This window comes from Podarcis bocagei (assembly GCF_964188305.1).
Source record: "Podarcis bocagei genome assembly, chromosome: 12".
Taxonomy (NCBI): domain Eukaryota; kingdom Metazoa; phylum Chordata; class Lepidosauria; order Squamata; family Lacertidae; genus Podarcis; species Podarcis bocagei.
This window is the reverse complement of record NC_138137.1, coordinates 5,694,088-5,711,358: the sequence shown is the minus strand read 5'-3', so window position 1 is coordinate 5,711,358 and position 17,271 is coordinate 5,694,088. Positions and strand designations below refer to the sequence as shown.

At 40.5% G+C, this 17,271-nt stretch overlaps 1 protein-coding gene across 2 annotated transcripts in view; it reads left to right on the top strand.

Moving 5' to 3' along the window:
* Positions 1-287: 287 nt before the first annotated feature.
* Positions 288-17,271, top strand: part of POU6F2 (POU class 6 homeobox 2) — a 304,331-nt gene continuing 287,347 nt past the window's right edge. Inside the window, exon 1 of one of the 2 annotated variants that reach the window (XM_081165150.1) lies at positions 288-417. In XM_081165150.1, coding sequence (XP_081021276.1) covers positions 313-417 — 105 coding nt within the window. In that variant the 5' untranslated portion in view covers positions 288-312. Of the gene's footprint in view, positions 418-1,067; positions 1,178-17,271 lie in introns of those variants that run through there. The other variant, XM_081165151.1, reaches the window with a different exon arrangement.

Genomic DNA, 17,271 nt, shown 5'->3' with positions numbered 1-17,271 from the left:
CTAAATAAAGCTACAAACTTGTTAGGATAATTCTGTGTTGAGGCTGCATTTACAGCAAGTGTTTTGCCTCGGATGAATAGCTGTTTGTTTCGCTTTATTTATTTGATATTGAGTATTTGTCAATGTCATTTCATATCTGCAGAAAATTCATACGTTATATGGAAGTATATGAATGTAGGAGAGAGAGAGAGAGAGTGCTGAAGGTCACATGACTGTTTCATCCTATTTGGTGGAGCAGCTTGACTTTTTTTCTCTCCCCCCCCCCCCCCGTTGCATTTGGTGATGGTTGGGAGTGCAGAAGTTGATTGACAGATGCATGCCAGAAACCCCCATTCTCTTTTTCAAAGACTACATATGATGGATTGCGATCTTGCAGCTCAGCAGGACACAGGGACCATGCAAGCTGTAATTGGTCAGGTATGGAGTCAGCCATTTCTCAACTCCCCTTTTATTCCCCCACCCCACAAGACTCTAACCATATGATTCACATAATTCATATTTACAGTACCATCTTTCTGTCTGTAGCTTCAGCGACCAGCAAGTGCAGAGCAGAAAGTAAGGGGGGGATGAGGCAGTGAGGGAAGGCAACAAAAGGCCACATTAATCTGGCCAGGGGTAGAACAGGTTAAAAAATGACACTCTGCCTTTGAGGAATCCAATTTGGAATTTTTAGCCCCATCTTAATCTATCTATCTTTCTGTTTGGGGCTCAAATATGTGCAAGCAGGAACAAGTGAAGTGTAAAAAAGTGCTTGTAATGTTTACATAGGGAGTTGCGGTTTCTGTTTTCTCTGTTCTTTGTGGATCGACTGTCTTCTTTGACTGTGTAGCATGTGGGTGTTTCTTTTCCTTTCCTTCTAACCCAGATAATGTGTGATATCCAGCCTGGTAAATATAGGAGCCCTTGCTTCTTCTGCTGCTGCTGCTGCTAAGGGGCAGCTTGCAAATTAAACACACTGCCACAATCTGAAAGGTCCAGGTGGTCTGCTCGTGTTTCTTAATGCAATCCAGCACAACAGCTCTAATAAACAGCTCTGTTTAGTTCTCCCTTCGCTGTATCCAGGGAGGTGAAACTGGTCTGGGGCTGCTGTGATGAAATGCCAGAAGGACATCTCTCAGAGGCCTCACAAGCTGCTTTTTAGAGCTTTTCCGTTTTGCCGTCTTTGTCTTCCAAATGGGTCAGTGTGAGTCCTTCTCTTGACGTTTCATTTGGTTTTGTGATTTTCTGAGAAGTCTGCATAGTCTGTGTGTATCATTATTTTGTGTACGTGGTGTTGCGAGCTTGATGTTGACTTACCAGAGGATAAAAAAAGAGAATCATTCTCTTTTCATGTGGCTCCAAATTATAACCTAAAGTGATAAGAGAGACCTGATACAGAGGGGAGAGGATGGTTTAATATAGGAGTAGAGGAAGGGAAAGGGGCTAGGGGTGTTCTTTACATTTGCCAACAAAATGTTAAGTCCTCAACACCTGCTCATTAGCTACTGACCTGTGTGTCAGTGAAAGAGAAAAGGCATTTATGAATCCTTAAAAGTTTGTGTTTAATATCTTTCGAAGGCAATGCGATTAATCTGCTAAAAGTGATGCTTCTGTATTTGTGCTTCCTAAATAGAGATATGAAGCTGAAAGCAAATAGGCATCTTTCAGTGTATGTGTTTTTAACTTAAGTTACAGTGAAATGTAGAAGTCTCACAGAGCACATGGTTTATTAATATCAGCATCTTCAGTAATGCATTTGAGATGGAAAAGGTCAGATATGCAGTATCATGTTTACCTCAGCTTTGCATTGCTGTAAATATATGTGTGTGAAAATAGACAGACATATTTATCGAAACCATTCCCAAACTTAGGTTCAGATGAATAGGTTTGGTGAGCACATTTTGAGTTTAAAAAAGGGTGCACATATTAAAGTAGTATAAAAATATGTGGAAATATTAAAATTTTTAATGTCATCTGCAAAAATGCTCTCAGCAAGGAATATGCACATTCAGTAAGTATTAAAACAGCTGCATCATTGTGGGTTACATATGCAACTTTTACTAAAAAGTGTGAGGGGAAATTTGTCAAACACTGGTGGTGTTTGTAAGGTCATCTTTAATATAACTTCCTCCTTAGCACAATAGCTGTTTTACATGTGTGCGCTTTAAACACTTATAAACAGCTGAGAAAACATTAGATACTCCAATATTTTTGCTTTAATGAATAAAAAGTTAACTGAATTACTTTGAAAAAATATGTGTATTTCAGCTATTAAAACAAACACTTTAAAGAAAACAATGACATTTTAAAGCAGGTGTGAATCCTAGGTGAAATGTAAAACGGCGACTCATCTTATTACTTTGCATGCAACCTAATATGTAGCAAGTGATATACCAGTTCAGACTATTTTTCCATTTATACCTGTGCACAATGCACATGTGTATGTTGTGAAACATAGAACGCATGCTGTTCAAATGTGCCAAAGAGTATCCTTGTAGCACTTTAGTCTTTCCTTCAAAAAAGAATAAGTGAATGGAATCAGACTAAATCGTATTCAAAGTCAAATAGCTGAAATCAGTAGACTTAAGTTAGTTGTCATGACTAACTAAAGTCCAGTGATTTTAATGAACCTATGCTGAATTGGACTGAGCCGATGGTACCACCCCATATGGTAATGAAAGATAAACAGTAAATAAAGCTAACATTTTATTACTCGGATTGTTTCCCCACAGGTCTTATGTAGTGTTTAAAGACATAACAGGCAGCCTCCTTATTTTGTCAGATTAATGAAAATGCTTATTTCATAGGAAAATATAATTACTTGGGCAGTGTCAGCAGTAAACGACAGTTGAGTAATATGGCTCGTTTTCTAAGATATGTTCCAAAATTAAATAGGCACGTGTTTAACTACTAAAAATCAGCAGGAAAACTGGCACATTTCATATCTATTTTTACAACTCGCTTCTTTCACATACTGAAAATCTGTGCAGAAAAAAGTTCATTCAAAAAATTTGCACATGCTACTGTGATTATGAAACTTTTCTTTTAAAAAATAGTGTTATCTTTAAAGCTGTGCATTACTGATCAATATTTCCGGGAGCACAATAATTAGGTTACTATTTAATGAACAGCCATTTGAACAACTACCACGTTGCAAGGTGTGAACAGACACAAGTAGGACTGTCAAAACTCCATAGAAATAAAATTGCCTGTAGAAGTGTAACATAAACCCTAAATAGTTGTATTGTTTGAAACAGAAACTCGAACAAGTGGCAGGCCTAATGTTAAAAGGATAATCAACTCTGACTGCTCCCTCAGTTAATTACAGGCATTTCCTGATCTTTTCATCCTGATACTTAGCTGCCTTTAAGCATCGCTTTCCAAATTGGGTCCCACTGGTAAGTGCCAATAGGTAACCGTGACAGCTACAATGTGAACGACAGCTTCTAGCAACAGGGCAAACTGGAGGGGGGGGGGTGTTGCAAAATTGCAAGTGCAACTTCCCTCTGGATTTTTTCCTCTCCCCCCCCCAAGCAAGCAATTAAGCAGCCAAGTACTCTGATAGAACAACCTCCCTGCCCGGCATGTCAAGATTTAGAAGCTCATTGCTCATTGTGATTTTGATTCATATCCAGAGTGTTTGGAATCAAACTCTGATCTTTGACAGATGCAGCAACCTTGCTAACATCTTCTGCCTCAAAGTACCCACTATCTCCTTATTGTTTCTTTTTTTTAAAAAAAAAACACCTTTTCAGAAAGGATGCGATTTTCCTCCTGTACCTTTCTCTGTCTTATTGTCATCTAATTACTTTAACCATTATGCTGTCTTTTTGTTTTGCTCACTCCCAGTCTTGGCTCTAACTTCTTTCCCCTCCCCCTCCATCTCCCCCCAAGACCTGAGTTTGTGAGTGACAGGTTAGTTCATCAGTATTACAGCCCTCCTGTTTTTGTCTCATCTCATGCAGACAGGTCACTGTGTCCAATCACCCTTCTGGCTCTGCGCTCCCTCGGGAAACCAAAGGCAGCCTGCCATCTTGATCCTCAGGCCTCAGGCCCCAAGTCGAGCTGTACATTTCTACGTTTGCCGGGTTTCGCAAACACAATAGAACAAAAGAGATTAAATGAGCTGGTGAAAGAAAAGGGTGACATTAATTAGGTAGAGTGATCCCTATCAAGCAAGCAACAGCTTGTAAATATTCCCATTTTGTGTAGTTATTTACATAACTATATATACATTTTCAAAGAAACCATTTATGCTTATTTGGCACATATCAGTGGCATCCTTTTGGTTTATATCAGCTTTCTTTCCTAATCTCAAATGCCTCTTTTACAATAGTTCAGCATTCTACGCAGAAGAGTAACACTAACGGAATTTATAGCAGAATACTAACCAGATGATAACACTAACCAAATTTGTAGCAGCATATTGCTATAATTTGAAGTTGATATTGCCATAAGTAGTTCTGTATTGATGTACAATAGGTGTTTTATGATAAAATTCTCACTTATCTGTGACTTAAAGTAACTTTGAAGAAAAGGTATATACTGAGAAGAAACTTGTAATTAATAACAGATTGCATTTCCTATAAATATATGATGTTTAGCTTATATTGTTCACACCAAGCAGAATAAAGAGTCACAGGCCCCAATAGAGACTGTGCCAATGCCTTGAGAGAGCCAATATCATTATGTTTGGTTTCCAAGGGAAAGGCCCATAGTTTGGGCTTTTAGCATCAAAGCACAAAGATGATAGAAAAAGCAGTACCTCGTGGAATACAACTCTTAAAGCTAAAAGAGCTCTCTCAGAGACCAAACCTAGCATTTCTAATGCTCCCCCTCCTCCCAAAAAAAGTTTATTAAAATTTGCACTCTTATTTTAATCCAATTTAACACAGTGGTGAGAAGTATTGTATGGCACGGTTCACTTATTCTCTCAATGTATGCCATTATTACGCTCCATTTTGCACATAGGCCTATAAAATCATGGTTGAGATGGAGTTCCATAGGCTGCCATGTTGATATCCATGTCCCTTGTAAATAGTGCAAGTAATGCACTGGGAAAACCAAGGGCATACGAAGTGGGGGGAGGAGGGGGCCCCTGTCTCCCCCCAGCTGTAGAGCGGCTGAGGGCGCACACAGTCCGTATGGGTGCTGCTCGCACGGCAACTGTATGGGCTACTGCGCATGCGCACTCCATACAGGATGCTGCGCATGCACACTCCCTACAGGCTGCCCCACCCTGGGTGCCAGAGAGGGTTCCTCCACCACTGGGGAAAACGTGTGCAGAGTATGAAAGAATCCCGAGACCCTTGTGCTGTTTTCTTTGAAAGATAGAAGGATTGCAGGAATTAGATACATAAGCACCTCATTTTCTGGTCATTGCAAGTTTTGGGGCCCGGTGAAATTTGGGGGAGGCTTATAAAAGGTCTCACCCCAGATCACCCAGAAATATCAAGCAGAAACAAGCCACTCCCCTGCCATTTACAATATAAACTTACCGCCCCCCAAGCAGCAGCTGGTCACTGGGAAATTGTTCATTTTCTCTCTCTTCAAAATATAGTCTGCCCCCCCAAAAGGTCTGAGGGACAGCGGACCAGCCCTCTGCTGAAAAAGTTTGCTGACCCCTGCCATAGAATTGTTGAGTCCCCCCTTGTGGAAGTCTGCTCTGCTGTGGAAGAGCTTTCACTGTGGCGGGGGGGGGGCAAGGAGTGGCAGCTCTCCCCCCCAAAAAAATTCAGTAAAAATACATAGCAAACTGAGGTTCTGGCCCCCCAACAAAAGGCCTGCCGCCCCTAACAAAAATACTGACTAAGCCCATGTCACTGTCAGAAAGTTATTCCTGCTGTTCGTCAGAATCTCCCTTCTTGTAACTTGAATTCATTGACTCCTAAGTTAGTGGAATGTTTGTGGACAAGGACATGTTGAATACAGGTTTTGAGTGCAGGAAATACCAGTGTAAGAAGCAACATGTCTAAAAACCTCTTTTAATATTTATGAATACCTTTGTACTTTGAAAATGAAGCATCTCTAGAGGAACATACTATTTTACATTATTAAGCACAGCACCCACCCGCTCCAAAATTATTATTGTAAGAAGATGCAGGAATGTTGCAGCGATATTTTGCAATATAAATATTTGCAGTAGAATATATATTTTTTATCTAGTTAATTTATTCCATGCAATTCTTTGGACCTTGTCCTAGATTCCAGCTAAAGCATGTGGGCCTTTTTGTTTTACAGGAGGATATATTTCCTTCCTTAAACCTAATTTGCTTTCTTATGTACCGTAAATAGTTTTACTCTCATTACAACAACTGACAGTAGCCCTCTGCAAACGTGCTTCTCACTAATTGGTCTTAGGAACACTTGTTTATTTTTATTCTGCCTGGCTTTTAATTTTGCATTCAGCATAACTGGTGATAATTGAAGCCAATTATGAGGTCAGACTGTTTTTTAAAGCACAGTTTCAAACATTATAATCATTTTAACTCTTGGAGGAAAAAGCATACAATGCTTGTTACATGACCTTTAAATTGTTGGCCATGCTGCAGTCTTTCAGTAGTGCAGATGTTTATCTTCCGGCAACACATTTACATTCAAGTGCCTTTTCTGTGGTTCTGCGATTCTCTCATGATAAGCTAAATACCAGCCAGGTTCCTGTGTACTATACATGGAAGAGACATGGTTGAGCTTCTTATCTTATAATGATCTGTAGCTGTAACAAGACTTTTAAAAAAAAACTTTTTGATTTGCTGAATATCAAATGGATGAAAATAAAAATTCCCACTAAAGAAGACAAAAGGTCATGATCATTTTTCTGCAGAAAAAAATATCTGAGTGTGTGGTTTAAAACACACAGAGATGCTTGTCTTGATATTTTAGGAAATGTGATTTTTTAAATTCCCTCTGGTTTGCCACAAAATTCATGCCATGAAATTCACAGCTATTAAGCATGACAGGAAGCAGAAAGGGGCTAATGTCCAGTTGCCCCTCCCTACCATCATGAGTTGATTTGGTCATCTGCAAGGACCCCGTGAGCATATAATCTGTATGTGCCTAGCCCCTCTCCATGAGATCTGTACTGTACAGGGGAGGAATTGCATGCATGTTCTGTGCAGACCCAACAGATGCAATCCTATAGCATCTCCACATTTGAATATCTACGGATTTCATATCTGGGTTGTAATGAAGTATTCGGTCAAATGGTTCTGGTATTCACATGCTGCAGAATAAGTTGGGAATGAGGTAGCAGAGTCAATGAATGAATGAAACTTTATTTGCATCAGCCGTCGGCCATCGCAACAAAAAGCATTGCGATATACACAGAACAAAATAAAAGTTGGTTATATAAAAGACAGATTAGGGTAGCAGAGTGTTGAGGTATCAGAGTGTTGCACTGCTGCAGAATCGCAGACCATGATAGTCTCAGCATATTGGACCATGCAAATTTGCAACTGAAACCAATGATCAGTAATTCCAAGTAATCATGTTTAAACACTGAACCTCCGGGGGTGGGGTGGGGGGGTTGGCCCTAACATTAACATTCAGGATTAGATTTGGTTCTCGTAATGTATAATATGGATCTATGCTAGTCTATGCTATTCATCTGGTTAATAATACTTTAAGAACACAAATATGTAGTTGAGTCAATTTGGGTGGCTATTTTGAAGCTCCTATTCACAGCGGGTGGCGCTGTGGGTTAAACCACAGAGCCTAGGGCTTGCTGATCAGAAGGTTAGCGGTTTGAATCCCCGCCACGGAGTGAGCTCCCATTGCTTAATCCTTGCTCCTGCCAACCTAGCAGTTCGAAAGCACGTCAAAGTGCAAGTAGGTAAATAGGTACCGCTCTGGCGGAAAGGTAAACGGCGTTTCTGTGTGCTGCTCTGGCTCAGAAGTGGCTTAGTCATGCTGGCCACATGACTCGGAAGCTGTACACCGGCTCCCTTGGCCAATAAAGTGAGATGAGCGCTGCAACCCCAGAGTCAGCCACAACTGGACCTTATGGTCAGGGGTCCCTTTACCTTTACTAATTCACCACTTTATTCACACTTTATTCACTGTAGTGGTGGTTGATAGGACCTCAAATTGAGAATAGCTGTGATGAGATGGACCGTTCCATTTCTGATTTGGCAACCACCAGAATCTTTTTTTAAAAGCATTTGTTGTGGCATACTGCATGGATCCATGACAATACATTCAAATGGCTATCTCACCACAGATATTTGGGTGACCAAAAACATAGCGGATTAAAAAGTCTATAAAGTGTTTGTGTGCATGAGTCCCCACCGAGAACAGTTTTGTATGAACGAACGTAAGGCACTCTTCATTGCAATCAGTTAATTGATGTATATGTTTTAGAATGCATTTAAATATAACTGGAAAACAATAAAAGGCTAAAGGTCTTCCACATTATTTTAAGGGATCTTACGGTTGCGGGTAAATGACCTATAGCTTGAGGCATTTTAAAAATAGCTGGTTGGAAACCTAGGTGATAGAACTATTTCTTCAAAAATGACAGATTAGCTATTGATATTTGCCAGAGAGTCTCTTTCGACTGGAACTCTTGCGCCGTCGGAGAGTTTTATCTAACTGTTGTATCAAAAGATCAAGAGAATGTTCTCAAGGGGGAGGAAAAGGAAGAAAGCCAATACTAAAGATTTTTTCCTGAATCAGATGTATAAATTAACAAGTATTCTACATAATAAAAAATTAGTTACAAGAAATACAGCTAATTATTAAGTTTGTGTCATGTTTTTCATACATTCAGTATCATTCCTAATATTTGCCACTGATATTTGGCATTATGCCAAAACCGAATGCAGGTTCTTAATGATTCTTCTATCCATAGTTCTTATTACTTTAAACTGATTTTTTTCTTTGCATATCGTTAAACATTTATATTTAGAGGGGTAATTGTATTAATTCTTTGTTAATACAAACTGGCCCCAATTAAGTTTGTAAGATCCACATATGCTGATATATTTCCCGTATTAACAGTGTTGATTGTTTCCATAACCACAAACTACACAGCATTTCTCAACACTGAAAACACTTAGTTAGGTAAATTTATAAGTAATGGGACATATTTATGAAAGGAGTAATACTGCTGACATCTGATCAGTTCACACATCAGACTTCGCCAACCTGGTGCCCTCCAGATGGTTTAAACTGCCATCAGCCCCAGTGCTGATGGGTTGGCACCCACGTGGCAAAGGCTGCCTTATTTGTGCTCTGGGTTTGTTCACTAGACCATTCCTTGGGTTTGCTAATATTGAATTCAGAATCAGAATATGTAATCTTGCAGCCAGATTTGATGAGATGCTGGTAGGATGGATGGCAAGCTGAAAAAAGTCAACAGTGAAAAATGTGTTTGGGTGTAATTTTCATTTGCTGGATTCAGGATAGCAGATTTCAGTAACACCCCCACCCCCCACCCCATGCAGACATTTCACTGTGAGCAGTGAAAGTGTCAACAGATTTTTATATCCAAACTTCAGTGCATGAATTGGTGAAAAGAAGCCTTGGAAATATTTGTGATAATAAAAGCAAGTTCCAAATGTCTGTGTTTTACTTAGCTTCATAGCACATTGCCTGGAACAAATGAAACCCAAAAGAGGTGGTTCATGTAACCCAAGCACAATGCCATGGCTAAATTGGATGAGAAATCTTTTAGAAGCTCAGACAGCAAGAAAATGAAAAACCTTCATGTCCCTCAGATGTTTCTTTTGCTTTTGTGATTGTCCTCTTTGACACTGTGAGAATCTGACTACTTAACCTTTTTTCTCCTCCCTCAAGAGCCTATGCATCATCATAACCTGTTTTCCAACAGACGTGAATCCCTCTGGAGATACTCAGCATTGCTCCATGCAACCGGCGGGTGGGCGAGGGGCGGGGGAATCTTCAGAATATTTGAGCATGAACAGCTTATCTTGGAAATGGACACACACATGTTATTTTTTTATCTGTTGTTTGAATTCATTCCTAAATGCCAGGTGAAATAGTTTTCCTGGAAAGAATTAGTCATCTCCAATACTCTGCTTAGTCCTGCAAATTCTCTAGCACACAGGTGAAAAACCTGTAGCTTCCAGATTTTAGACAGGCTTCCTGAACCTGCCCTATTCTTCCATCCCATGAATTCCTTCCTTCCTTCCTTCCTTCCTTCCTTCCTTCCTTCCTTCCTTCCTTCCTTCCTTCCATCTTATTCCTAGCTTCTAAAAGCATTTTCTCTCTTTTTCTTTGTAGCTTCAGAACTGGGAAGAGCAGTATTTTATTTTAATATGTGTGTGTATAGCACATTAAAGTCACATAAAAGTGCTTTTTACTTGGGCTCTGGAACAGTAGCTATATTGGTCTGTTTTTGTATTACTCCCCCACCCCCAAACCAAAATTCTCCATATATCTGAGAGTTACTTTCATCAATCTAGTAGGGCTTACTTCTAGGTTAAGATGGGAAAGTCTAATCTGATGCAGCCATGATGGAAGTTGAAACAGAACGGTCTGTAATCCAGGCTGGTTGACTCAGAACACTTTTGTCTCTGGCGTCGGCTCTGCAGCCCCCTACAAATTACCCCTAAGGGGATGCAACTCTAGGCAGGAAAAATGTTGCCCACCTTTGCTTTCGCAAGTACAGTTCAATGGGCAACATCATCATAATTGCTGGTTTCGTTTCATTCTTTGAGCACATGGAGCTAATGAGCCGCACTGGAAATGGCAATGTGTTTGAAAACAGAGCTGCTCCAGTCGTGTAAAAAGGTTAAAGGTGATCTAATTTTAAAAATAAAGGGGGAATTTGGGTGAGGGGAGCTGAACCTCCCACCCTGCTGTAATTTACCCCCTGCAACAACTCCTTTGCAACCACTTTTATCTCACCCAGAGTCACATCCAGTCTCATATGAGGAACAGCCTCTGGGGACACTTATGGAACTGCAAGCATAGCATGTAGTTTGCCATTTAGAGAGTACGGCAAATATTTTGTGGGAGAATTGTTGGTTTCCTAACTTTTCTCCCTTGCACTGTTTCCCCACCAAAGTGCCTCCTCCACCTGAGTTTTCTTCTGCTGCATCTTTTCCCCAGCAGGAATAAAAATGGCCGAGGAGTTTTTTTAGATGAAAAATGTGACGAGGAGGAAGGGTTTCTAAGTCCCTCTCTCCCCAGTGTACATGTTCCATTTCAAATTACAGTCTCAATTACTGCACTGCATAAAAAACAAAACAATCCCAAACAGGACCCCCCCCCCACTACAGAATCATGGAGGTACATGTGCCATGCAGTTGTTATCTGAGTGTCTTCTGTGTCCTAGCAGGGAGGTGATCTTAATATTTTCTGGTGGCTAATGCGCTCAGGGCAAATGTGTTTGTGGTTAGTGGGATGGGATAGGATGGGAAGATACATTTCAAAATGAATCAACTGGGATAAAACTTAACACAAATGTTGATTGACTTTCACTTGTAGTACTGAGTTTTTGTATGCCAAGAGTTTTAGAATATTAGGCTCAAAGAATACTTTAATTCTCCTAAAGATATATTCATTTAGCCATAACTTTAGTTTTTTTCCAGACCTTTGTGCTTCAAGGCTGTTAAAAGTCTACTGTGCAGTACAGTTGATGTACTCCTGCACAAACATGCCGGATTTGGTTATAAGCGGAGACTTGATTGCTAAGAAGCAAAAAAGAAGAGTTTGGCCATATTTTCCCAGTGCATGGGGAATCCTCCAGCGGACAGAGTCCTTTTGTTTCTGTTGCTTTTTGCTCCCCCATTTTTTATTGTTTACTGCCAGTATTTGCTTTGCTTCCTCCTAACAATCTATATCATCATCATCACCATATTTTTTTTAAAAAAAGTAATTCTCTGACTCATTCTTTGGAAACTGCTCATGTGAACAAATCGTTTTACTAGATAAGATTATGAGAAATGCATAAAAATTTAACAGTTTTATTAATCTTTCCTTTCAGATCAATCAGGAACTTGACTTTGATCAAACTAGCACTTTTTCAAAACTGAATATAACATTTTATTTCTTTAGTAAAAGTTTCAAGTTGCTACAGAGACATCTGAATGCCGCATTATTACTCTCTACTAGTTCTTAAGAGATATAATTGCTGCTTTCAGCACTAACCCTCTTTTTATTTTATATACTGCACATCAATTTTCAGTTCCTGGGGGGTAATTGTCTGAGCAGCTTACTTAACTGTCTCTAACATTATTTCCAATTGCTGTAATAATCTCTCTAATTTTGTTGAAATTTTGTAAAAATGCACCTTGAACCTGTAAGGTGGGAGAGAACTCACCACTTTGTCAAATTCTTTTTTATTATTATTACTCAAAAGTCTGTTAATCTGTGCCAAGCAATAAATTTGGCAGAGGGCTATATAGAAAGTTGAGTGATTTCCACTCCAGAGTTCCAAAGCACGATCAAACAGAAAAACTGATGAACAAATCACACTGGGATAGCTATATGAAGTCTCAAAATAGCTGTTTTCTGCTTGCATAGATTGGGTTAATTGTTTTACTGTGACCAAACACTGGTTATGCAAAAAAATATGACATCTAGTTTGGTCATAGAAAGGCTTTGCCTTGTACAGATGTAGAAATCTCTGCTTCCAGTAATAGCTTGGAGTGTAGTAATGCAAATAATTAAAACATACTTTGTGACCTGACTCAAGACTAAAATAAAAATGGTTGCCAACCATTAGGCAAGGGAAGCTTTCACCAAAACCATCAACTACCTTCTATTTCCTGGCAAGAGCTAAAACCATTGCCATTTGGTCCTAACTCCCTGTGCTATCTTCATAGCCAGTGACTTGGAAACCAAGGCCGAATCTATGTGATTACAGCTTACTGGGAAAACTCACCAACGAGTAAGAAACCACTCTCATTATTCTGTGGCTGATTATAGTATGAATGAGATCTCACAGTGAAAAACAGACACGCCTAAATCGTGTCCTCATCACGGAGGGCACGCGCTGCGGTGAGACCTCACCGTTTCTGTGGGTGGGATCGTTTGGATAGCTGCAACAACCCGATTGGGTCCTTCAGTTGCTGGGGTAATTCTGGGCAATGGGGTTGATAGAATTTGCAGCATGGGGACCTATTTATACCGCTGCACATTGCGTCAAGCTTCCTCTAAGCACCTCGTGCACCAGATCACCCACCCACCCTATATTTAGGGTCTTGCTATGACCTTGCTATGCCATCGTAGGTCGTCTGCTTTGGGGCCAGGGGCCCGGTAGGAATTTTCCCATTTGGCTGATTGGCCGGTGCCACTTGGGTTTTGCCTGCCGCGTAGCAAATCATCACAACTTTGTAAGTTTTGGCGGTTAGGCATTCGTTCAAGGTGTAGTAGAGGGGAGGTTGTCACACCAGCCCCTCCCAGTGTGCGATAGGGTATTCCGTTAAAGGAATCCAGGGGCTCACCATACTTTTGTCCGATCCTCTTCCAGGGGTTAGGGTCATGACAGAGGACCTGGGAGCATGTTGGGGTGAGGTTGTGTCTGTGGTAGGACCAACGCTCCCCCAGTATGTTTATCCTTCCTGACTTCTGCCGGTGTCCAGTTGTAGGTGCAGCTAGTCGAACCAAGGCCTAAGCAAACCACTCACATTCTGTAATAAATAAAGTTATGGCCAAAATTATGCCAATAACCTTAAACTAATATTGGGGTCAACTGTGTCTTTCTTTGGGAGGTCTTGGGGGTCTTCACATGCAAGAAAAGTACCTTTAATCTAATCAAAGGAGTTTGTGTGGCTATATTTCCAGTTCGTCGTGGTGTGGAGGGTTGTGGAGCGCATTCATAATAACAAATCACCACAGAAGAAAGGAATCTTATTTAATTCTATGATGCTCAGCAGGTATCATAATGAATATGCAGCCAGGGATTCTGACTTCCCTAACTAGGAGTATAGCATCTAGATCAAGGGAAGTAATAGTGCCACTGTATTCTGCTCTGGTCAGACTTCACCTGGAGTACTGTGTCCAGTTCTGGGCACCACAGGTCAAGAAGGACACTGAGAAACTGGAACGTGTCCAGAGGAGGGCAACCAAAATGGTCAAAGGCCTGGAAACGATGCCTTATGAGGAACGGCTAAGGGAGCTGGGCATGTTTAGCCTGGAGAAGAGGAGGTTAAGGGGTGATATGATAGCCATGTTCAAATATATAAAAGGATGTCACATAGAGGAGGGAGAAAGGTTGTTTTCTGCTGCTCCAGAGAAGCGGACACGGAGCAATGGATCCAAACTACAAGAAAGAAGATTCCACCTAAACATTAGGAAGAACTTCCTGACAGTAAGAGCTGTTTGACAGTGGAATTTGCTGCCAAGGAGTGTGGTGGAGTCTCCTCCTTTGGAGGTCTTTAAGCAGAGGCTTGACAACCATATGTCAGGAGTGCTCTGATGGTGTTTCCTGCTTGGCAGGGGGTTGGACTTGATGGCCCTTGTGGTCTCTTCCAACTCTATGATTCTATGATTCTTAGCATAATAAGCATGGTGTGTATTGAACCATAGCTTTTGTTGTAATCTTTAGGACTCTTCGCTTCACATCTTTCTCAATGAAATATTTGACTGACATGGACTATTGCTGTTTCCATCATGACACCTGACCTGCACAATTCCTTTCCAAGAGAAGCTCTTACCTTTCATAATGGTATTTCTGTTTCGGACTAGCATTTTGGCTATAAAGTAGTTTTAATATATTAATTTGCTATGTTAATTTATTATTGGATATTTTATTATGTATAGTTGTGGTTTTACTGGAACCTTGTTTTTCATTTTTTAAAATGATACATCCATAAAATTTATATGCCACTTGAACATAAAAACCCCCAAAGTGGTTTACAAAAAAAGGGAAGACCATAAAATTATCACTAAAAAAATTACATTCATAATTTAAAACATACAAAAGTTAAAACCACAATAGAATAGTGTAAAACAAATTAAAACTTTCTGTGCCTTCAGTAAAGATTTTTGGAAAGCTGCCTGATAAATTTTAAAAAGAAATACCCATATAGAAATAAGTTTGAAAGGTGATTTATGCTCAATGTTTGGTCAGCAGACATATTGCCAGGCAAGCTGCTTTTCCATTTCTGACATTATTATTTTTTTAAAAAAAGAAATGTTTTGTGGAGGAAAAGATTGCATCAGTTCAAGTCAATACCAGTGTTTTTTCAGTATATGCAACATTAGGTGCTCACTATGTGAACCTGTGGATAAATTAGAGTGGTGCAATTCTAAAGATAACTTGGGTGTGTGGGGGAGAAATATGTGTTTCTGGCTAGACCATGGATCACATGTGAAACTGTTACTGGGCTGCAGATGAAACTGAGGACAACATGCAATGAAAATTAGAAATCAGGGAATATGATGGGGAGAATATTATCATCATCATAGTGGTCGCTCCCGGCACTGTTATCCTTACGGCAACACTGCGATGTGGGCTAGGAAGTGACTGACCATTGTAACCCAGTGACCTTCACAGCTCCAGCTGTAGGTCAATACCCAACATTAGTCATACTCAGAGGTCCAATGGTTTCAGTGGGTCTACTCGGAGTATGACTTAGTTGGCTCTTCCTCGTAGCTTTCAGACATACAGCCCTCCCTGACTGCTGCTCTGAGGTTACTTTGTGACCTGCTGTTTGTGTAGACTGTGCCTTAATCATATTGCCCAACAGAGTTCCTCTTTATCTTCAGTAGCTGACAGCTTTCATATGGATGGCAGCATACTCAACAGGCATCTTTATTTTGCAAAAAGCGAGAATGGTTTGCTTCTAGGCAGGCATAAATATAGCACTGTACTGCCAATGAGGACATGAGAGGATAAAATCATGACTTTAATCTGCAGACCACACTATGTTGCAGATAGTTCAATCCAGATCCCATTTAAACTGAAGTACTAGGTTTTAAACCAGTACATTTTATTCCAGCTGATTTTCAGATCTACGTTAAAATAAAAGTACTTAAAGTTAACTTTAAGTTTAGCTGTAAATTGTGTTGTTTTTTATTGTAGGTATATATGTGCCACATATATCCACAGTGATGTACACAAAACTCTAATGACATATTGCAACCCTAATGTACGGTAGGTGTTAACCAGATTCAGACCTGCTTAGCTTCAACAAAGTGGCTGCATCATCTGCCCTCATGGAGTTGTGTAAAATAAATTATTATTAGGTGGGGTGTTGTTGTTTTTTGCAGGTTTGACTACCTATGTAAGTGAAATAACTGTAGTTTTGTTTACACAGACTTCTTTACACAAATCTGTCCAATTGAGTTCAGTGGATTTACTCCAAGGTAAATCAGAACAGGATTACAGCTTCAGAATTCATAAGAAAACAAGCCACATAATTCAGTTTGTGCTTTTGATTAATTTTCACGCTTGAGGAATTAATCAAAATAAGAAGAAAGCAAGGGAGAGACTGTATAATTAAACATGTGTTCCTGTAGTGAGCTGAAAAGGGATTCCCTTGTATTGAGTCAACAGCCTCTGGAACAAACTCAGGTACCCTGATTTTGTAAGCAACCCCTTGCAGACAACTGCAGTGCCTGGAGACAGACAGACAAGTCCTGTATCCATAGCAGTGAGAAATGACCACTGAGAGGAGTGCAGAGGGGAAAACCTCCATGGTGCCTCTGCATCAGCACAACTGGACGCCTTCACCTGCCCCATCTGCAACAAAACATGTCTCTCCCACATCAGCCTATACAGCCACAGCAGGCCTTCCAACAGTTAAACCTCACCCCTAAGCCACACCCCTTCATTGTCTCCCGAATGCCAACCAGTGTTTGTATATAGCTAATCCTTGTGATAAGCTTCAAAGACCCTTAGATGTAGTGGCTAACCATTCGCTGAATTGCCATGTTTAAGGATTTGTTTATGCTACCGTTTTATAACCCATCTATGGGTAATTGGGACGCGGGTGGCGCTGTGGGTTAAACCACAGAGCCTAGGACTTGCTGATCAGAAGGTCGGCGGTTTGAATCCCCGCCACGGAGTGAGCTCCCGTTGCTTAGTCCTTGCTCCTGCCAACCTAGCAGTTCGAAAGCACGTCAAAGTGCAAGTAGATAAATAGGTACCGCTCTGGAGGGAAGGTAAACGGTGTTTCCATGTGCTGCTCTGGTTCGCCAGAAGCGGCTTAGTCATGCTGGCCACATGACCCGGAAGCTGTACGCCGGCTCCCTCGGCCAATAAAGCGAGATGAGCGCCGCAACCCCAGAGTCGGTCATGACTGGACCTAATGGTCAGGGGTCCCTTTACCTTTACCTTTATGGGTAATTAAGAAGCATTTACTGATAGGATTGCAGGTT